At 35.3% G+C, this 24,238-nt stretch overlaps 1 protein-coding gene across 1 annotated transcript in view; it reads right to left on the bottom strand.

The window, feature by feature from the left end:
• LOC132202789 (muscarinic acetylcholine receptor gar-2) overlaps positions 1 to 17,271 on the bottom strand; it is a 41,338-nt gene extending 24,067 nt beyond the window's left edge. Inside the window, exons 1-2 of the mRNA XM_059629977.1 lie at positions 17,249 to 17,271; positions 23 to 134 (exon numbers count right to left, since the gene is read on the bottom strand). Coding sequence (XP_059485960.1) covers positions 23 to 108 — 86 coding nt within the window. The 5' untranslated portion in view covers positions 109 to 134; positions 17,249 to 17,271. The remainder of the gene's footprint in view (positions 1 to 22; positions 135 to 17,248) is intronic.
• Between the last annotated feature and the right edge of the window lie 6,967 nt (positions 17,272 to 24,238).

Genomic DNA, 24,238 nt, shown 5'->3' with positions numbered 1-24,238 from the left:
AATAATTATATTGTGTACTAACCACTGAGCGATGAAGTCGGAGCCGATGGTGTAGATTGGCGTGACATTTCCATAGTCCAGGTCCTCGTAGTCCTGCTGGTTCAGCATGACGAAGACCGCGGCCACGACTCGACCTGTAAGCAAGAAAGCACCTGTTGACAGATTGTTGAGTGCAGAGAGGGCGTCATTTGTGTTGTTTAATTGGCACCCAGGCGAGTAGGGAGAACGTTAAATTATTATTTACGCCAGAGGCGAAAAGAGAGCAGCTCAACCAACAAACGAGACGAGAGAGAGACAAAAAAAGATGGAGAGGGCGGAAAAGCCAAGAGCAGTTGGAAATTAATGCAACTTCTTGCTCTCTCTCCACCCCTGTAATTGCATCAGGCGTTAATTTGTTTGCATACAAGCGCTGTATTCAGCCTGATTTGTTTAAATTCCGAGGCAAAAACGAACCGTTTTAAAAGGGTGTAATTTCATTTGAATAAAAAAGAGCGGCTTTTGATGACGGAAAATTCTTGGGAAAAAAATACAGTCTCGTCGGTAATTGCGTTTTCTAGACAAGTTTAAAATTCAATTTTATGTTGTCTAAACATGCTGGATAACAAAATCGACAATTTTTAAACTTGTCGTTTTTGTTATCCAGCATTTTTATGTAATTAAAAGTCTAAATTAATTATACCCTAGAATATTTTAACCCTTTTTCACAGGACTGAGTTGACAGTGATTTGGGCCTGATCAACGATTATGAGTTTTTTTTTCCCAAATCATGTTTTACCCTTTAAAAAATTTACACAGGATATTTTTTCAATCAATTATATTTTTTTTAAAGTGCTAAATTCATCATCTCCAGCAAGACCATTTATAAAGCGGCTCATTAGATTAATTTATTCAAAGAATTGCATATTATATTATATTATTAAAGATTCTTATTCTCAATTTATCAAAATATCTAAACTAGGAAAAGCATAAGGAAATGTTTGGGATAAATTCCTTTAAAAGATGAATGCAAGATCATTTATTTCCAACGTATAATCCGTTCCATGGAAATAATCTGAGCCAGGTTCGCTTCAATGTATTTATTTTAAGATCGAGTTAATTAAAATTAGACTACACTGGAAGCAACGTGAGAGGCAGATTTTCCACAAACTGCCGCAAAAACGCCTCTGGGCACGTTTTCGCAATTTTGCCTCTTAAAAGGCGTAGCGATATAATTAAACGCCGAGAAAACGGCAGACGCGATTAATTATTGTGTTTCTTGCGGCGCAGCAGCCCCGAGTCGAGATATCGCGTTGCTGCGATTAATCTCAAGAGCACCGAAACGGTGCAAAAAATGCTCCGGCAGCTTTCCGGCTCAGCGCATCAAAGCCCGGCACACAAAAAGTAAATAAATGGGCTCTCCACCAGATTGAGAGCAGATTTATTGAAGCTCTAGAAAAAGAATATTTTTCTCTGAATTTGCTCGTAATTTTTCCTCTCGACTTTTACCACAAAAGCTCGGGCTTAAACTCGTTTGGCGATTCTTGTGCGCTTGAGTTATACAAGAGATCAACAAGTTATGAGATCAGCTTTTTGTAGATACAAACGTTTAATTTGTATTGAAAGCTGTTGAAAGTTGTTGGAAAATTTAATCCTCAAAATATAGCGGCGCATTGGAAATAAGGAGTAGTAAAAATCTTGCAGAATATAGGACTATTTTAATCCTTGTCAGTTGCTAGTCCTTATTCCTAAAGTGTAAACTATATTTTGAGGCTTAACAACAATCATGGCAACCCAAAAAGTGTAAGAAGGATGAAATTTAAAGAAGGAGTCGCTAATTTTGAAACTGAAATTTTCACAATTTTTTTTATTCCTAAAATTAAAGCGGCACCTTGGAAATAAGGAGTAGTAAAAATCTTGCAGAATATAGGACTATTTTAATCCATGACGGTTGCTAGTCCTAATTTATAAAGTGTAAACTATATTTTGAAGGTTTAACAACAATCATGGCAATTTAAAAAGAAAAGAATGATTAAATTTATAGAATGAGTCGTTAATTTTGAAACTGAAATTTTCACAATTTTTTTTATACCTCGAATTATAGCGGCGCCTTGGAAATAAGGAATAGTAAAAATCTTGCAGAATATAGGATTATTTTAATCTATGTCAGTTATTAGTCCTATTTTATAAAGTGTAAACTATATTTTGAGGTTTAACAACAATCATGGCAACCCAAAAAGTGTAAGAAGGATGAATTTGAAAGAAGGAGTCGTTAAATTTGAAACTGAATTTTTCGTAACTTTTTTTAATCCTTAAAATATAGCGGCGCATTGGAAATAAGGAGTAGTAAAAAATCTTGCAGAATATAGGATTATTTTAATCCATGACGGTTGCTAGTCCTAATTTATAAAGTGTAAACTATATTTTGAAGGTTTAACAACAATCATGGCAATTTAAAAAGAGAAAGAATGATCAAATTTATAGAATGAGTCGTTAATTTTGAAACTGAAATTTTCACAATTATTTTTATTCCTAAAATTAAAGCGGCGCCTTGGAAATAAGGAGTAGTAAAAATGTTGCAGGATATAGGACTATTTTAATCCTTGTCAGTTGCTAGTCCTAATTTATAAAGTGTAAACTATATTTTGAAGGTTTAACAACAATCATGGCAATTTAAAAAGAGAAAGAATGATTAAATTTATAGAATGAGTCGTTAATTTTGAAACTGAAATTTTCATAACTTTTTTTATTCCTCAAATTATAGCGGCGCATGGGAAATAAGGTATAGTAAAAATCTTGCAGAATATTGGATTATTTTAATCCTTGTCATTACTAGTCCTTATTTCTAAAGTGTAAACTATACTTTTAACGTCCATCAACATCCATGGCAAGTTAGAAAGGACGCGTAAGAATCCAGCAAAATACAGGATTATTTAATCTATTTCAGACTATTTATAATAAAATAAAAAAAAAAAATAGAAATAATTTTAATGAAAATCCTAAAGATTAAATAATTTTTTTGATCAGCGTTTATGTGTTCAACCGTTTTTGAAAGAGCTGCAAGTGGGGAAACTTTAAAAGTTGTTAACTTCATCCATTTTTTTCCCAATCTAGAAAAAAGCACTCGCTCAATTTTTCCAATATCAACCCCATAATGATAAAAATGGGTTGAGGGGTTAATTTTAGCTGGTTTACTCTGGATCACCCTATCCACTCCATAGAAAAAAATCTGAACTTTTAATAAACTTTGCCTCTCGATGTGTAGTCAATCTCGTTTCCACTTCTGAGCTGAAAAAAAGCTCTCTTCAGAGCAGAGTTGCATTGAAACTTCATTTGCAGTCCGTTGCAATTCGCTCGACTGTTAATTACATGAAAAATTATTGCCTCTTTCCTTTGCTTGCAAAGTAATGCATTTATATGTATGGAAAACACGCAAACACTAGAAACCTTGCTGGTGCAGCGAGCGAGCAGCATTTCTAGCGAAACGACCGACCGAGTCAGCAAAGCAAACTATGTTTCAGAGAGAGATGTTTGTCGAGTTAATTGAACTGAGAGAGCCACTTTTGCATCCCAACAAGTTTGCGGCGGAAGTGAGCGCCGAACTCGCACATGAATCCACGCAGGTCTTAATGAAAGTATGGCTCCTTGTGTAATTAGCACTGAGCTAAATCACCACGTCTGGCAATATCTTCCAAGTGATCAAATCGATATACACAATACAATCTAGAGTTGTGCCCTAACTGCGCAAAGCAGTGGAATACATTGTGAGAAATTCATCTTGAATATTAATGAAGGAGCTACTTGTTATTCGCGGAGTGAAATGAACTTCTAAATTCATTCTATATCTCCAGTATCTCTACTCACAATTGAGCGAAACTTATAAGCACGTTTATTATTCATATGTTTCAGTTACATATTTTTTATCTGAAATTAATAACAAGGAATAAATTATACGCATTTATAATATTTAAAAATATGTTTGAAGTCATTTGAAGTGAATAAATTTGCGAAAAATGGCTTAATGATCAAACTTTTGCCTAATACTCATTTAATAATAATAATGGACCTATTACGCTTGAGTATATATTTAACTTTTAATTTCAGAGCTAATTCATGCAAGTGACAAGAGGCCATTTATTAATTAGTGTTTTTTACCTGGCGACTTGCGCGGAAGTGACAAGGGTCTAATTATTGTTTATTAGAACTTGGAGTAATAACAAAATTAAGATGGACTTCCGCTTTGGAACTTGCACATTATCAATTTTGGTATTTCCTTGCATTCAACTTATTGAACCTTGTCATTAAAATAATTATGACGAAAGAAGCTATTTAATTTCTAACTTAATTTTAATTAAAAAGGCTAATCAAGCTCAATCTCTCCTTCTATATCAGGAACCTGCCATTAGATTTCCCCTTGGCTCTTCAATATAGTCTATCCAATTGCATGTGTGCTCCTCACTCGAGTGCATTTTGCAGCACGTGTTTCATGCTCTAATAAGTTGATTGCTCGTTCCCTAGTTCCTTTTCGCCGCGTATACCTATCCTATGTAACAATCCGCCGTCTCCAGGAACGTAGAAACATTTAATGAATCGCATTGCATATAAAATATATTCAAACGACTAGGCGCGTGCACTTGCAAATTGGATGCTTATTTTCGAATCCGCCGAGTCCAGGTAACAAAAGGAACAAGTGTGCGCGGTCGATCGCACAGCAAACTCGGAATAAGGAAATGTATTGCTGCAGCTGCAATTTCCTCATTTTTCAAGCGACCGTAGAATTGTAGAAATTGCATCCGTTGCTAGAAATAGAGAGGCAAGTAAAATTTATTCCAGCGGTAGAAAAAGAAACTTAAAATTACATAATCTTGAATTGAATCGGGAGTCTGAATTTGCTATTTTGCTTGGTAAATAAGCAAAAATCAATATTCAAAATTGTTGTTGAAAGTTCACTTTTTAAATGATCAGATCATTTAACATTAAATTTCTAAGGAATATTTTAAATTAAGAAATCTAAATAAATTTTTTTTTATTAGTGATGATGAATATTCTATTTTCATAATATTTCACTATATTTATTAATATTATATTATTTTTATTAAAATTAAATTTTTTTTATTATTTAATTTAAAGAAGAAATATAAAATGCACAATTATTTGGAAAGAAAATAATTTTTATCTGCAAAAAGTTTTTTTGCATTTTTAATTTATTTATTGAACAAATATACCTAAATACGAGACAATAATATAATGAATTTAAGTAAAACATTATTTACTACTTGTCTTGGTCTCAAATTTCAAATCGTTTCTAGACTTATTTTATTCAAATAATATATCACAAATCACCCCTCTCAAATGATTGGTAACACCACGAGTGGCAATAAAAATAACGGAAACTTGGAACCACAGAAAGTTTTGATTCATAAAATAAAAAATTCAGGTTGCTGTGTGAATAAATTATAACAGGAGCAACTCGAGCGTACAACGCTTTCTTGGAACAAGTTTTTTTTTCTGCTAAAAGAGAACTCTACCGTGGAGTTGCTAATTTTGTTCGTTTAAATATTAAATAAGGAAAAATGCAGCTGCTCTCCTTGTAGAGCCAAATTTCTCCGGCAAAGGAGCGCGAAATTGAGAAGGAAAATGCTTTTGCCAATATGGGGTGCAAGAGGCGGAGCGTGTGCGTGGAGGAAATTGTCGGGCCTGTTGCTTCATAAATAAAAGTGGCATTTCGTTGTGTAGGTTCATTTTTCAGTGCTCGCCGCGATATCCAGCCATTAGGCTGCAGCCGGCGGATAAATGATGCAAACTGACGCGCGTTGCTCCATTTTTAACGGGCCACGCTATTTCCCCCGAGTCGCGTCTTCTCGAGCAGATAAAGTGCGATCAAATGAAACCGAGCCGTCCTCCGAGAGCCGACGCCAAATTGCCAATCCGATACACTCTGGCCTCTGCCGACGACGCAAGAACAAGCGCCGATTATTTAAAAACCAACAATTACTCTGTTCCTGACACGCAATAATCTCCACCTGCGACCTGTGGAATTATTTCGCTCGCAAAAAATTTAGAGCGAAAAAGTTCAGACTTCATCAATTTACTTCCAAGGCGACACAAACGTGACAGGCAAAATGCCACTGTAATGTATGACATTAAATTTTTAGAACATAACGATCCGTGTTGAACCAAATGTTTTGATGAGGAAAAAGTAATTTAACAGCAATTTTTGCTGAAGTATTAGCATTCATTGTAAGAATAAATTTCCCTAGCAATTCACAAAGATGTGTTATTTTCCAAACTGATTTTTTTTTTAATTATAAATCAAAAGTTTACCCTAGATCTTAAAAAAATTAAATTAGATCTTGTTTAGATTTCACGATCTTTAATGGTTTTTTTTTTATCTCTTTTCTGATTAATTGTAAAATAGAATCGACTTTGTTTGTGTGTGTTTTTTGATGTGGAAGTAACAACCAACGACACCATGTGCTGTTAATTCAAAGGCTTTTGAACCTTTGAAATGAATTTGCAATGGGAACAGCTGTCCTTGCTAGAGAGGTTGATTGTAAATTCATTACGCCTTTGAATTAAATTTACATGATGTGGTTGGTTATTACTTATGCATATTTTGCGTCACTCCAAGTCCCTTAAGCGTGGGCCATGGATCTCTTTGTCCCTCATTTTAATTAATAATTAAAAACGAATGTTGCTTAAAACTTCAAAATTTTCAAGATCAAGCTGAAAAAACTGAAAAAAAATTAAATTTGAATATTGAAAAGAATTATTTATGTAAATAAATTAAGATTTTGAACAAATTAAAAAAAAAAACTGAAATTTTGATTGTTTGAGGAAACTCTCACTGCTAAAATTTGAAATAAAATCAGTGCGGGATTTTGGATATCCAAATTTTCAAAGTACATGAAAAAGTAGTTATTTCCCATCATTTGTTTTATAGGAGTTAAGTTAAAATTAGAGCATGTGTGCATGGCTGAAAGAAGACACAATTTTTTTTTAATTTTAGGATTGGTCAAGTTAAAATCATTTTATTAGTGTTTGTCCGATTTCTTTCTTTCCGATTATTCACATTTTTTAGATATTAAAATTGCTATTAGTTAATTCTGCACATTTTTTTTTACAAAACAAAAAAATTTATAAATTTTATCATATTTAATTGAAACTAAATAGCCTTCGAGCATGCCATAGGTGCAGTGTATAATTTAATAATGAAGGGAAAGGAGCAGCCAGCAAATAGTGTTGAACTCGGAAAGTTCGAGCGGCGCATCATTAACGAGTTTTGAGAGCGCAGTTTGATTTTCGAGGGTGCTCTCGGGGTCGTGTGGGTGGCGGGGGACGCGAACAAGTCGATTCGCGAGTTGGGCGAGGAGATATTATTTCGTGTGTTGTGCGCCAGCAGCTGTCGAATTTAATTGTGGAGATTGTGCAGTGTGCGTGCGCTTCGGCATAAACCGGGCGCTTAATTGCTTCAATTAAGAAAGTCACTCGCTGAATAATCCGCCCGACTGGCAAGTTGCGGGGGTGGAGACTGCAGAGGCCGCCAATTAGTGCTGCTTCACCTGACAAAAATACGCGCCTCAACAGGCGATAATCCGCCCCAAAATAAGGAACATTCCTGCAGAGCGTCTGTCCGTCCGTTCTGCTGACTTGACCCTTTTCACCCCCGTTTTTCTTTACTTTTAACAACCTTGATACGGGGAAGAGAGAGTTTTTGAGGAGGAACTTCTTCCTGTTCTCTAACAATAAGAGAGGGAGTGTTGGTTGTTCTTATCAAACTTTTTTCTTCCGATCGTGCCTTGGTGAATTTATTGTTAATTTCCTTTCCAATTCTTCTCTTTCTTTGAGCAGTCATTTTAATTGGAGAAAATTTTAAGCAATATATTTATTTGATTTGAATTGAAATAAATTATTTTGTTGGAAAATTACATTTGAAAATGAATTGCAAATGAAAACGACAATTAAGAACTCACAATGAAAATATATTATTTTAAAGCAGATCATTTTTTTTTTAATATTTTGTAAGTTTCCAAAATGAAATTTACATCAAATTAAAAACTGAAAAAAAGACATTCCCAATTCAATATAAAGTTAATTTATAATTTCTATTTAAAATTCATGCTGGGTTTATTAAGTGTAATTCCAGCCGATGTTTTGCATTGCCAACTTCGTGGATCGAAAATGTTTTGCTCCGAGTGGTTTATTTGAATGCAGATAAAACCTTGGCTTGTTCGTTTCGTTGCCGCCGCTGCAGTCTCTAAATACACACCCTCCTTTTGCCTACACTGCTGCTATGCTGACCGCAGTTTGTAGGTCGGAGGTCAAGGCTATTTTTCTTCGAGTCGGTAAACTGGTGGTCGATGCGAAAGCCCGAAGGCCGTTTTTCCAGTCATGAATTTCGTTCACTAAAAAACTTTTGGTCGTATGTTATTTTGAACTGGCAATTCATTCAAAATCTAACATAACTCTTCAAAAAAATCTAAAGAACTATTTTTATTTTATATAAGTATGAAAATTCTGGCGTAATAAATTATTGGAAATTCAAAATTTAAAGTCGTGATTATCATGTAAACAAAGCAAAGTTGAACTGGCTAAATAAATAAAAACTGACTAATTCTGTTAAAAATGACTAGAATTAACGTTTGATAAAGATTTTGAAAAATTTGGAAAAGAATAAGGTAGCCTTTAATTTTTGTTTTGTTATTATAACAAGAAAACAAGACCGTGTTAAAATATGTGAAAAGGTCATAGAGACATCAGTTATTATTCTTGGCGTTTTCATGCCTCAAACAAAGTAAAAATCTTATCTCGTGTTTCTTTTGCGAACAAGTCAATTAAAGAGAGCCAACATCAATTTTGAAGGAAGGGCGGAAAGGAAATTGCTGTTGGTGATGCACAAAGGAGTTAATTCGCACAAGACTTGCTGGGCAAACTAGGTGGCTTTTTGACGTCGCGTGTGTCCTTGGGTTTCAATTAGCGAGACGCATAGCGGCAATCACGACACAAAAAGCAGCCTTAATTAAGGGCTTGTTTGACCTCTCACGGGCTCTTTTTACTCTAATTGCTGCGAATAAACGAAACACGAGGGCGATTCATTTGGATCGCCGACAAAATCGAGTTCCGTCTCATCACAGAACTTGTTGACGAGAAGCAAATAATGCTTTTGGTTAAGACGCAACCTGGCCAAAACCCTTAGATAAAAAAAGAAATATTCAATAAGACAAATGCTTTTCACCACAATTTAATGCTATTAATCTTTAATGTGATATATGAACTAATTTTAATTCTTGATTTTAAACTCTCTTTTTTTCTTTTTTTTTAAATTAAAAATTCAGTATATTCCATTTAAACTTATTATAAGAAATCAATAATTAAACATTTTTATCTTTTCTCTCTTCCTCACAGTATTTTAAACTCTATACAAAAAAATTTTAAATCAATTGATTGCAATGTAAAGTATATTAACTGATTTAAAGCTGGACAACGACCCTACATGACTAGAGTTCACTGAGTTCACTTTTTGATTCATTTGTAATACTAATATTGTAATGTATAAGCAAAAAAACATGATTTATTTAAAAATAAAAATTTCATTAAAATCAATGCTTTCTTTTAGAGTGTGCAGTGTTAAAATAAATTTGCATTACTCATTTATGTACCAAGAGTCTCTATTCAAGAAACATAAGTTTCTTTCTCTACAAAAGGCTTCAATTTCTTTCTTAAGGTCTGGTCAAAAGTCCTGTCAGCATGTACACTTTATTGTTGGTATTGAAAACGCTACCAAGTTAATATTCATTTATTTATTTATTTAGTTTCAAATGTGTTTTTTAATTTATTTATTTTTTATGTTTTTTTGAAATCAATCTCTTTAGAACAAGTTGCGTCTTGTCCGCAAGAAGGTTCCTGTCATAAAAGCACAAGCGGAAAAGGCAGTTGATACAATTTTAACTTTTTTTCAGCGCTCTGGGAGAAAGAAAGAAAGTCTCGCTCCCTGCATGCCTTCATTAGTTTGTGCCCTGACAGCTTTTAATGCTGACGTAATTGAACACTCGCGTAGGATTTTCTTTGAGAGACGCGAGACGACTAAACAAAATCTCCCGTGAATAGAGATTATTATTCATTCCGGCGCTTTCACTCGGGCGCCAAAGAAAGGGCGACGTGTTATTTTGCGGATAAAATGTCAGCGCGCGGCAACATGTCTCATGAATTGATATAAATGCCGAGTTGAATTTTCCTCCCTTTTGAGTGCGTATTTAGGTCCTGCGGATTTTAGCCAATTAAGGAAATTGACTGAGATTTCATCCCACAAGCGGTGCATTGAAAAGTTAATAATTTCCATAATTTCATTTTATGTGCGATTTTCATTTTCATTCACACTTAACCGCTAACTATTTGCTTTATGTTACTTATAAAAGTAAAATTGATAAGGCTACATACGAATTTCAGTCTCTCTATTTCAGCTAATTTGTGTTATTTTTTAGTCTGTTCTTCATGAGTAAATTAAATATTCAGATTTAATACATAAAAGTTATATTTGAAGTTAAGGTGGAGAAAAAATTAAAAACTCCATTTTAGCGACTGAATTCTGAATTTACGATACAATCGCTGCTTTTTCAGTTATACTACATTGCATGAGGTGATTTTCCGCGGCTCGTTGCACGCATATTTAGTCTTTCGCCAATAGTTAATCAAATTTAATTTCAACGGATTCTAAAATCACAGATGGAAAAAGTTTATCTAAATGTAAAATGTATAGCAGATTTTCAATTTAAATCAATATAAAATTCAGAAAAAAGTTTATATCCATTGAAAAATTTATAACGAAGTTAAAAATCAGCCGCGACAAATAAATGTAGTAACTCTTGTAAGTCATACAACATAACCAAATCCACTCAAATTTAAATTTCGTTCCATAAAAATATATCTGGGTTGGATAAAAGCCATAATTATATTTATAAAAAAAATTATATAAAATATAAATATAAATTTTAACTTTTAAAATAGTAATGTTATTACCAAATGATCATAGTACATAATTTAAAAAAAAATTAGACATCAATTTTAAAAAACTTTTAAAAAAAACGTTTGGTGTTAAAAAAATGTTATATAAGAATTTTGTCGGGAAATTTTAAATCTGTTTTATTTTTTAGTTTGGTTCATACATAATCAATATAAACATGGTGAAGAAAAAATCAATTGAACCTCAAAAGCATCATTAAACTTGTAGCTTGCAGAATAAACATAAAAAGGTACCTGAATCAATGACAAGCAAAAACTGTTGAACAAAATAGCAGCTGTTCAGCGCCTCTTTACATATTCCTCAATGAATAAAGCGTCACGAACGTATAAAAAGCAAAGAGGGCGGAAAAGGCGTGTGTGTTTGTGAGCGAAGCAACAAATCATTATTCAGGTGCATATCATTATTTACTTTATTTGGGCGTTATTTTCTCGGCTCGATGGCCTGGAATTGTGTGTGTGTGCCGCGAATCGAGAGGGCTTTGATGTTGTGCTTTCATTTCAGCAGGGCCGCCGACTCGGAGAGAAAAATAAAGGGTTGTGCCACCGCCGCGCTCTGGTGAAATGAAGAGACGATGGTGGATTTGGCGCCGATTTTAGCAGCGGGGGAAATTTTAATTATTTCAAACAAAACGGACGGACCACGTTTATTTTTTTTGCCTTTGCAATGCAAACGAAAATAATAGTGTGTGTTTGTAATTCGAGGGGATTTTCCCTTTTGACTGTGTGAGCGGATGCATGACGAGAGTAATGCGTTTAAAAAGTGCTCTCGTTTGGCGACAGAGCAAAATTATAATTTACGCTGCGAAAAACTTTCCTGCTGTCGACATACCAGTGTGTAGTTGGTACTATTGACGGAGACACTTTATTTCGGCTGTTTGCTTTTTGAACCATCACGAAAAACAATGGAATTTGTTTTAGGAGGAATTCAGAGTCAATTGAAATTTCAAATGAACCCAGGGCAATTGCTTCAGTTGTGCTTATTTTGATTCATACATTTCCCACAATTTAGAAAATCAAATTTTTGCCTCACAATTTTAATTACAGAGGACCAGCGACTGTGCATTTTATTTTATTTTAAGAATGCAAATCGGTGATATTTATTCACAAACAACAGAATTACAGGTATTTTAAATCAATTTTATTGATGCTAAATTTTACTTAAACCAATGCAATATTATCCATCGTTAAATTTGGTGCACCAAAACGAAAAAGAGTCCACAAATTTTATATTAACAATTAAAATTTAGCGTTTTCATCCAAAAAAGAGTGATTGATAACTGTCGAGGTCAAAAGAAAAATAACAAGCGTGTGGAAAGAAATACTTTTTATTTCATGAATTATTTTTTCTGAGATGTTTATTTTTTCCGCAGATATAATTATGATTAACGCTCTGCCCTTTTTCGGATCCTGTTCTTGGGGAGAAGTGCAATATTTCGCCTCAAGAATTTCCAGCACGCGCCGAGATTGTCAGCGAGCGAGCGACATATTTTGGACAGTGACGAAACGTTCCATCAAAATGACAAATTAACTTACGACAGTGTGCAAATGCCAAGTGATTTCCAACGGCAACGAGCCGCGCGAGCGTGAATATTCGGCTGCAAATTGAGGTCGCGCCATTGCATAAACTGCTGCTTCTAAATTCGAAATTTCCTCGTCTCTCCTCAGCGATTGCTTATTTCCGAAAATGAAATCAGAAAATAGGACGGATATTAAGCGGCGCGAAGCCGTGCCTCGTTGGCAACGTCTTGGAAATTCACTTAATGAGGAGGCCGCGCCGAATGAGGCAGACTTGCACGCCAGTTTATTATTATTTTATGTTTTTGCCGCGATTTTATTTCGCTTCTTTTGTGCGGATCTGCCGAGAGCGAACAATTGAATTAGGTGCGCGCTTCGGTCGGAGTGGAGAAAAAAATACACTCCGTCGGTGATGAATGAGGAATTTTGCAAATTCATATTTGCAATTTCTGTGCCGAGGGGAAAATGAGTTTTGTTTCCTTCCTGTGCAGCCGAATGGCGTTTAAAAGTGCATGCACATGACTCGGAGCGCTTTTTCGCCGTGCACATAGATTGTTTTTTGTATTTTTTTTTCGTTCTCACCTCTCCGTCACTCTCTGGCTGGGCGGAAGAAACGAATAAAACTGGCTTGCGCCGAGCTGCTGGGATTTGAAATATACGTGAAAGTTTCTTAATAATCGCGCCTCCTCCGCCTTACCTCCTCACTTTTGACATTTAGACGCGATCTTTTCAAAGAGATTTTAGATTGCGATGCGAAAATGCTTTGCTTGAAACCTAGAGACACAAATTGGTATAAATATTATCAAAATATAACAAGCTTTTTTGAAACAGGAGCTGTTCCTATTGAAACCCTCTCTGACTGACAATGAAATAATGTTAGTTTCTATCGATTTCTGAAAAATTTTGACACACATTAAGTTTTTAGGGTTGCTTAATTAAATTAATTTAATTTGTCTTAGAGAGAAAATTGTTGCATGAAACTACTTCAAAATGTTTTAATATTAAAGTAATAAAATTTCACTAACAAAAACTTCAAATTATTTTACATAAAAAATTGACTTTCTTGGAAATAATAAAGAATTATGAATTAATATTATAATAGCTGCAACTCTTTCTTCACTTTTTCAAATTTTTGAATTGAGAAGAATAAATAATCATTAATGATTTTAATACTGCAGACATCCTGATTAAGAAGAAGTCACGACGTGGAAGACGCATTCATTTACAAAGGGACAAATTCGCAAATCCAATTTGGCTGTTTGTTTTAACTTTCAAGACACGGAAAGGAACACACGCGCCGGCAGCCTCTTTCATCAACTAGCCCTGCGGCTAAAAGTGCAAATTTAATTTAAACACACGGGTGCCGACACCAATGGTACACGAAGGGCGGTCCAAATGACACGAGAGAGACGACGAAACTTTGGCGAGAACACCTCGAGCAGTGGTGGAGAGGAGGAAAAACTGGCGCGGGAAGTCGGAGGAAAATGAGGCAGGCCGTCTTCGCACACACACACACTCAAAGTATAAAGAAGAAAGGAAAGATAGTATAGACTCGTGTCTCCTCAAAACGGAATGGAAAATATCGAGAGAGAAAGAAAGAAAGAGTGTTGAAATATCGATGCATTTTTCATGAGCTCGCATAAATTTGCCTGCTTCCGGCTGAGCAAAAAAAGATAAGGAAATCACAAAAGGCGCTTCCTTCGCTGCCTCTCTTTTTGCACATTGTTAGTGAAACCCCTGCCACATTTTAATTAACCTGGCTCAAGCGCCGGTGGACCATTTTTTCCTGCGACGGTCCTCCGGGTCTTTTGTCACCATACTCAATTAGGCCCTGTTCTCTCCTCTCTGTCTCTTTGACAGCAGTGGCAACTCGGCGACCAGAAACCGCAAAAGTGCATTTATTATATAATATTTTCCGCTACTTAGCTCGGCACAGAGGACGCTTTTTGCTCCGTTAACTTTGTATTCTGGATAATTTCGCTCTAATTTTAGGCATTGCAAGAGAAGCTGCTTATATTCGTTCAAAGCAGCGTGCCGACAATGAGCGCAAAACTAGTTCTGCAGCTTCTTTGTGTACTTGAATGCGTACAACCTCACGCCCAGCTTGCTTATTACAAGCATCAGCTCAATAGTAGAAGAAATGAAGCGCAAGAAGTACGTAATTAGCCTGTGCACCAGACGTTTTGTGCAGAATTTTCACATTTCCTTTTCAAAGATTTTTCTTAAAATTTCAAGTTTAGCAAATAATGATAAAGAATCAAATTTTAAAGTTAATGCTTTTTGTAAAAAATCAGGAGTTATAAATAAAAAGTTAAAGTTAAAGTTAATATCAGGATATTTAGTGGAAAGCAGAAGAGTTTTTAAATTATTTTTCTAAAATTAAACAATTTCATAAAAAAGAAAAAAATGCAAAGTTGAAAACAATCAATATAATCGCACACAAAATCTGCCAAAAACGAGATGAAAAAATGACAAAAATTTTGCTACAATAATTTCAGAGACCATAATTATACTTGAGCAAATGAAAAGTGATTGTTTAATTTAAAAAAAAAATCTAAATTAGATTTAATAATAAAAATTGTAAAAATAATTGTAAATATAGAAATGTGAGAAAAAAAATACATTCTATACCATATTTGCAAATTTCGGTAATACTTTTATGTACAATGTTCCAACTTTATAAGCATTCTGATAAATCAATATCAATTTCTGATTCAGACCATGAGCTGGCTACACATACACTGCTAATTTTATTGCCATTTTATTGGAACAATTGAATGAATATAATATTTGCAATTTGCCAGTGGTGCGTTTGCAGCGGTCAGTTCATTAGTCGCGCAGAACGGCCAAGAGCCAATAAAAATCTATTCAATTAAAGTTGGCCGCAAACGTGCGGAAGGAAATGAAATGACCGAGAGAGAAGAGAGAATGGGCAATTCATTGGGCTGTAATCGCCGTTCGATTGGCCGCTGCAATCAGCGGCCGCATTATTCTCATCACAACGAACGGAATTAATCGCGGCAAAAATGGTGCAGAGCCAGCGAGTTCCACAAGTAGTTGATTAAATGCACATCCCTCACTGCCAATTACTGTTAATTAATCTGGATCGCAAAAGAGCCTCTCGGCGAACCAGCCAGGGGTGCCGGGGAACGGGGGTGGGTTGGTTGGTTTCCAGCCAAACACCCTCGTCTGCTGACTTGCGGCGGCTTTCGTCGGAGGAAACCGCGGATTTGGCCTTGGGATTAATCTGCGAGTTACGAGACTACACACGCAGCACAACGTAGAAAACTGGAGGTGCAGTTTAGAACTACTTAAGTTTCCTAAGAGGGTGAGATTGAGAGAGAACAAGCCAAAAGATTAAACGATATCATGTACAATTAGTGGGTTTTACAACTTGAAACTGGTATTGGCGAGTTGTTGTTGTTGTTTGGTCGTCACAAATCAAGTAAGAAGAAAATTATTAAAGGAATCATTAAAATATGATGAATTGAAAACATATTGAGAAAAAACTTGTTGAAACGCGCGAAACTCAAAAAAGATTTGCGCCAAGACGGGCTGAAAATGTTAATGTATAGTCTGATTTATTTTTCAATACTTTTCAGTATTTACTGAACCTTTTTATTTTTATAAATAAGATAAGGAAAAAATATTAAGCTACAACTGAGTTATATCAGAAGAATAATATAATTTTAATTGTAAATGTAGAAAAATCTTGGTCCCGTTTTTTAAAACATCATAGTTTTCTCAAAAATCCACGGTATGATTGTTGAATTTTATCATTAAACAACATTAAATTAATTTAATTTTGTCATAGTTTTGGATTGTTAGAAATAATGACTGAAAGATTTTTATTAAATAATTCGATAAATTTTCAGGGTCATTATTTCATTTAAATCTATCATAAAAATATGCCATTAAAACATTGATTGACTATTATACAAAATTTAAATTAAGTTATTTGGATCATCATTATCATTTGTATATTTTAATTTTTTTGGAATAACTTATTTCCAGATAATTTGAGTGGAAATTTATCTCAGTTCTGGTAGCAAGTATGGGTGAAAGAGCAAAAAATATTCATCTTTTTAGTATATTTCGAAAGAAAAAGCATTATTTTGATTGTTATTTACAAAAAGTTCTTTGAGAAAAGTTTCAATGGCCATACTTTTATCGATCAAATTGATGCTTTTTTTTAAATGCAAAATGTTTATGGGTATATTTGCTAAAGAAGTGCGCAAGCCATCTAACTTTGAACTTAAATCTGTGCGCAGATAAATTTATAAAAATTATTTTCTTTTTCCACAAGAAACTTTCCAAGATAGAAATAATGCGCCTTTAAAATATTATGCTGCTTTCCTCCGCACACAAACTTTTAGATCGCAAGACCGATACTTTTTCATTACAGGCAGCGAGTGTAAAAATCCACATTGCAGTTCGGAAATTATTACTTTGGTCATGCGAGAGTGCGGAGAGTAAAAAAAAAATTGCGGCCGCGAGCAATTTTAATTTTCTTTCCGACGACGACGACGAAAAAAAGTGAGCACACAAACTCGGTTTTTTCCGGCTGGTGTTCAATAAGAGCAAATCTTTGGGAAATTTTCCTTTCCTGCCGTCGGAAAAGAACGAGGTACGGCTTCGAAGTCGTCGCCCGAGGGTGACCGTAAATGACACAGATAAGGGACAATATAGAGGGAGGGGGTGTTGTAGAATAAATGTTGGAAGCGACGGCGAGACTCACCTGCTCATTTGCGCCGCTCAGAGGGCCGGCCGAGACTGAGGAGGCCTCAACCCGTTGCCCTCGACCACCCCCGACCCGCGCCTGCGCCCCCTCCGCCTCCCGGGGGCGTCGACGCGCGCGGTCGACGCTCGCCATGCTGCCCCCGGGGGCGGCTGGACATTGAATGGCAGGTTGACTGTTATTAAAGAAGGGGGAATAAAAAAATACACATATTTGCATAATGTATATCTTGTATCCTTACAGGAATTCGATTTTGGTTGGTCAGCGGTTTTTTTCCAGAGCAACAAAAAAGGCAATCAAAATCAATCAAGAAATATTGTTACAGTGGATAATTATATTTCTAGTAAATTTTTACTCAAATCGTTCTGCACTTTTATTTTTGTATCCTTTGATTAAACATGAGATGTTTTTAAATTAAAATTTTAACTGTTGAACTGTGAATATAAATTCATATTTCAGTAAAAGGAACAAAATTATTAATTTTGATTGAAATATCAATTATGAAAAAAGATGCTGGAATATTCGCTGGTTCGTGGAATGAGTTGCTGGAAAACCCAAAAATGATGGAAGAAACGAACGAAGCGCGAAACAAGCAAGACTTCATTAACATTGCAATTAAAAATGAGTTTGGCGAAATAAGAAACTCATTAAAAGACCAAAAGAAAAGAAATGGAAAGAGATCCAACAGAATAGCTACAACTTCCAGGAGGAAAAATCTTAAAAAGAAGAGGATGGCTTCAAGCTGCCGCAAAGTTTCAGCCGTTTGACTTATGGACATAAAGTAAAAGAAGGAACATTACAAAAATTTCTGACTGAAATGAAATTTTGGCTCGTGTCAAAATTTACAAGCAAATATTGAAAGAACAAAATTAAGTATTTCTAAGGGGAGGAAAAGTTACGAACGGGTCGCTACTCTTAGTCAGTTTTTTTTTGCTCTGCACTCTATGAGAACGCAGCAGTATTTTTTTAATACATTATTTTTATGCACTTCTGTTGAAGTAATATGACAAGAAAGACTGCCCAGAGGAAAGGAGACGTCAGGCGTGTGCACCAAATAATAAAAATAAGTTGACGTTTTATTACTATGTTGTGGACTTTATTACTTGTGCACGTTGCTCCCAAGGCGTCGTTCTGAAGAAGGGGAGCGATCTGAGCATTGATTCTTGAGGCTTTGATGTTCGGAGAATAGTTTAAAACATGTTCAAATTCATTACTTTTTCTGCCTCGAGTTTCAAAAGCATAGGAAAAATTCATTCATTGGGATAAATCATTTCAAATAACGTTTTTCAATGAACTTTTCTGATTGATTTATTTGAGAGGGTTGCGCAGATGTGGCGCTGCACAATCCGTCATCCATTAAAGTAATTGAGATTTTATGTGTGTTTTTCGGTTGGCCAGAGATGCAATTGATTTCTTATTATGTGGCTGCGCCGGCACACGCGGCCACTGAGAAATAAAAGGAGTCGTTTTCGGGCGGCTGCTTTTGCGAATGAAGGGTTATAAACACGCAATTACCCGGCTTTGGCCGCGAATAAGCCCGCCTAATGTCAGTATAGTTAGCTCACGGCAGTGAAAATAAAAATCTCGGCAAAAGCAACCGGGCTGATTTTGCAGCTCGAGCGAGTCCTCGCTGCTCATCCGAGAGTTTGTTTTTCGGCATTTCCGCTTCGCAGAAACGAAACCTGTGTTATTTTTCGATGCGATGCACTCTGTTGAAAAGCTCAAGAGGGTTGGTTTGGAAACAGGTATGAAAATGTAAAAAATAAGACATGCATGATTTCTCAGTGTGATAGATTTTAAAATACAAAAATTTTGTAGTATGAAAGTGAAATAAATATCAAAAGATTTCAGGATGTGAAACTCGGTGAAACTTTTCAATTAGATTTGCTTTTTTAACTCAATGGATTTCATGTTTAGCTTTTGATACATTCAATTTATGACGGTAAAAATAAAAAAGAATACATAAATATTGCAAAATCTAGTTGTAATTTAATTAATTTATGTGTCACAATGAAATTAACATGTATTTGATTGAATAAAATAAAAAAATTAATAAACTACAATAATAATATATGATTGCAAAACATTGGAATTTTACAATCTGTTAAAATAAATTCAGACCTCTCTTTTTTCTAAATATATTCCATACAATAAAAAATGAATTCAATCTTCCAAAAACAAACACCAGGGAAGCTTTGCAAAAGTCTTGTTCACAAAATTGAATTACAATCATCTTTCTACGCCGCGTCTTTTGAATCAGCAGAAGCCTTTTTTCATTATCATTCCGCCCACATGAGATTGATTGAGCAAAAAATGAAAACGATATCGCGTTTGGAATCACGAGAGCCGCGTTGTGGAAATGGAAGGATCCGATTGAGGCCCCGAGGGCGTTTCTGCTCTCGCTGCAAATAAAACGCGCTCGCTCGGCCAGGGAGCCGAACACGGTTATCGCATCATGCAAATGAGCTCATTAATCAATCACGACCGGCCACGTGATTTTTCCGCAAGCCACAACAGGTGAGAACAAATGGAAAAATTCCTTTTGTTCCTGTGCGAGTGGAGAGCAGGGTGCGAAGTTTCGGTTGGAAGAGGCGCTGAAAGGCTTTTAGTGCACGCCTTAATTAATTAACGATTAGAGTCAATCGCGCGAAAAATAATGGACCCGCTTGTTAATTAACTGACGAAATTTACTCTCGGCTGAATTTAATTCTGCTACGATAGCAACGAGCGCATAGCCAAAGCAATCATCTTTAACTACAGAGTTCTGATTTTTTTCATGACGTAATTACTTAAACTCTTAAAACTCTCTGTCAACGCTAATATAATATTTACATGCTTGTTAGCTTTGTAGATATCGATGATCAGTAAAAATTGTGTAGAAATATAAAAAATAAAGATTATTTCTTTTGATGACACATTGTTTTTGTTGGATTTGTAAGCATTACTTGATGCAGTGAGCACTTAAATTATTTTAAAATAATTAACTTAACTGAAAAAACAAATAAATAATAAAAAATATTGTTAAAATTTTCTTCTGCTACATTTTTTCACCTCCAATAGAAATTTCACATTACCACATTTTATTTTTGATTAGCAATTACAATACACATATTATTGCAATCTTTGACCCAAAAAAACCATTAATCGATGGAATAATTAATTTCGATGATGTAAGCAGAATTCAATAAATATACTTTTTACTTTTTACTTACATAATTAAACGTCAAATAAATCATCTTCATTCTATTAAGAGGAAATATTTTAACTGGCTATTTAATTATATAATTGTAAATCTTTAAATATAAATAAACATTAAAAATTAAAATTAAATTTAAATACCAATGAGAGTTCAATAAATTATTTAATATTGTTAACTTTTTTAAATAATATTTACAGTAATAAAAAACTAGAAATTTGGCAATTTCTTCTGACACAAATTTGACTCTCCTTTTAAGCGAGAATTAATTTAATACAAAATTAATTAAATTGCAAAGTTGAAATTCACTGCTGGCACAATGAAGGGAGGAGGGCCTTTGTGTGCCAAGCTCTGTGCACGCAAACGACGACTTTCTTTCATCAGCTCGTTGTAATCGAAATTGACAAAGTGCAGCAAATTCGAAATAATTAATCCTGTTGAATGCCGACGAAGCACTTTAGAGTGAAAAGCACCGAGAATGTTAAGCAGCTTATTTTGATCTGGGCTGTTCGAAATGAGAGGAGCAGGGCGACGCAGATCCGCTCTGCCTTTATTAAAACTATACAGCTTTCTCGCGAATGTTCAGCAATGTAGTCATTTGTAGGCTTGACGACAAGTCTTGTCTTTACAAAATTGGCTCTTTGAAGCAAAATAATATTGTTACGTAACTGCTATTGGCGTTCATTACGTTTTGTGAGCATATTTAATTAATGTTGTAACAAAAACAATGTCGCGGTGTTATGAAGATTTTTAGACATGAACACATTAATAAAAGGCTTACAGCGAAAACCATATAATAATTTAAGAATTAGTTTACATTGACGGGTGTTTGAGAATCTTTACTTGTACGCAAAATTGGCCCATAGTGAATGACTAATAATTTTTGCAAAGATCAGAAAAATGCGTTTGTGACATCACAAATTGCAGCAGGCAAAATTTTCGACTTTTACTTCACCCATGTTTCCTGCCCTCCAATCACAAATTACTTGATTTTAATAGCTAAGCTTTGAGTGTCTGAAAAGGAAAATGAAGAAAATATTTGGAAATAAATTCACTATTTAAAGGAGTCTATAAAATTAATTAATGAAAAGTGTTTCATTTTTATTATCTACTCTTTCAGGAAGACTTTATTATTATAATTATTTTTAGCACAGAGGTCAGATTCCATCATAAATATCGTCAATTCCGAATTTTTTTAAAACTTTACTAATATTGAAACGATTGAAACAGACAAAAGGAGAAGCGCACAAACTTCACAAATAAACTCGCATTCCCATAGGCTGCTAACACAATACGTGCGTGTTCATATTTCGCTTTAAAAGCAACGGTTATATAAATTCGCGCGAAATCCAGTAACCTGCGCGAATAAATATCGTGAGCCGGCCGGCGTTTCGCACCTCCGTCTCCGCTTGGGCTCAGGACGATATTTTTAAACTGACAGCCCCAGCGCCGAGGAATATAATATTTATGCCGCGAGTTTTATTTCTCTCTCTCTGCCGTATATTTACATTTCTGCTTTTCTCCTGCGGTTTCGCATGAATCGAATAAATACGTATTTTTTTCCTCCACACCCGGCCGCTTTTTGTTTATGGAGCGTGGTTTTCGCGCTCGCTAAGGCGATTACGGCGAAAAATAGGCGGCCGGCCGCACGCCGAAAATGGCACCGTGAAAGAGAAAGGGGTAAATAAATAATCGCAATCTCGTTTGCATCTCCAATTACAGCGGCGGATCCGCGGGCCCGCGGGACCCGAGAATTTCCTCTCGCGCCGGATTAGCCGCCAGGGTTCCGCAGGCTGGGAAGCGAGCGTCAAACCCCGAGGGACGCGCGGGCATCGATCTTCGGGATATTTGATATCCGAGCTGGCGGCCCGTGAAATCCGCATTTGCCTTTTCGCCACTTGTAAAATTGAACCATCTCTTCATCCATCCATCTCTCCGATCGGCCGTCACACGTGCCGAATATAATTATATGGATCAAACTATATCGTTCGGTCACCTCGGACAACGAGTTAAGGTTCATCTTTAGTTTTCATGATAAGGTATAAAGAGAGAACAATGAAAATACAGAGTTTTTAAGATCTGTTAAATTGTTTCAGAAAATTATCCATCGTTCTGGCAAAAAATTGCGCATTTTTGAAAAAAAAAAAAAAATTATTCATCGACAAAATAAACTTTTCTGAAAATTCAGGGACTAAAAAGACGTGATTTATACAATTTTTTTTTTTATAAAATTGTTTTCTATAATAAAAGGATTCTACCTTTCTTTATTTGTAAATAAATTTGTTTCCTTTTGAATATATATAAATGAGATAATTAGGTTTGAAACGCTTCAAAACAATAATATGAATCTTCAATATATATTTAAATAAATTAGGAAAATTTACCCAGAAAAATTATTTTCCACATCCTTACACATTTGATTATCAAGTTTAAAATTAGTAGAGTGCTAACTAATATCAGATAGCAGGTGGTCTCACGTAAGCACAGAAATACATTCAAGTCAAGGTACAAAATATGGTCTAAAAATTTAGAAAATTATCAGTCCCTATAATATAACCTCATATTTTTATTATTTACAGTATAATTGACAAATTCACGAGTTTCTTCTATTTTTTTTTTCAAAAATAAAATATTTATTAAGATTTTCCTGATAATTATTTATAAAGTTTTATAAGAGGCTTTTGAGCTCATCGAATTTCCACTTCTTTGTAAAACCGCGAGCGCTTAAAAAGCAACGATGCTTTTAATGAAATGAGTTTTTAAACTTCTTCCAATGCTTTAATATCCTCTTTATAATAAAACAACTTCTCTACTCTTCATAAGTACAATATAGAATCAAAAGTTTTGCTTCTACTCAGCCTTTCAACCTCGCGATCTTTGGCACACGCAGACCAGAGAGGGAATAATAAGAAATCTCAGTCGACTAACTATACTAGTAATCACCCATTTCGTAATTAAGAACTCGCATTAGCGTAAAATTCATTTGCTCTCCGAGGCAATGCAAACTTTCTTTTCCTCATCTGTTTCTGACAATAAAACTCGGCAGCTGCGGAATGGAAGAAATGAACGGCATGACTGTTTCGCAGAAAAGCTCTGCCAGTCCCAGCGACAAGTTTCATTTTTTTAATTGCAAATAATCCACGCTCGGCTGCGCGTTCTCCTTCGGCTAATCCACGCTCGGCCGGAAATTTAATAGCGGGCTGTATTTTTTTTCCTTCTCATTTCATGGCGAGTCGGGCCTTGACAAAGTTTGTCCTTGCAATGGAAGCAGCCAGCGAGTCGCAGGTGTGTTTTTGGCAGCGCACGACACACCCCGACTGCAGTCATAATCGTCGCCCACTTGCCTGCTAATGATTTCACCGACTCGATTGCGGCCCACCTGGCCAAATTGCGTGCGATAAAGCGGTCTCCGTTCCAATTTCAGTTAAATCCCGAAATTGCTTTGGCCGGACCGAAATACCTTCCGCGCCCCACCGAGATGCAAATTGGTGCAAAACGCACTCGGCCCTTTTTTAATTTAATCCTCGCTCGGCCGGCGCCAAATTTCATTAAAAACCGCTGGCCTGGTTTAATTTGCATTTTGCACACATATATATGTACACACGCACGCAAGTACGCATGCATAAGCACTTGGCACGGTATGCAAAACAAACATTCAAACACTGAAAACGTTAAAAATCATTTTGCTGCGCACCATTCTAATTTCTACTCCACTTAGTTTCAATTAATTCCTGTTTAATTTCTGTGTTTATGGAAGTAACTTGAATTTAAGGGGCCAGCTTTCCTAGCTGTTA

Source organism: Neocloeon triangulifer, unplaced genomic scaffold, assembly GCF_031216515.1.
Source record: "Neocloeon triangulifer isolate White Clay Creek 2 clone unplaced genomic scaffold, ASM3121651v1 ptg000002l, whole genome shotgun sequence".
NCBI lineage: Eukaryota > Metazoa > Arthropoda > Insecta > Ephemeroptera > Baetidae > Neocloeon > Neocloeon triangulifer.
Note: the sequence above shows the minus strand (reverse complement) of the source record. Positions and strands in the feature narration are given on the sequence as shown.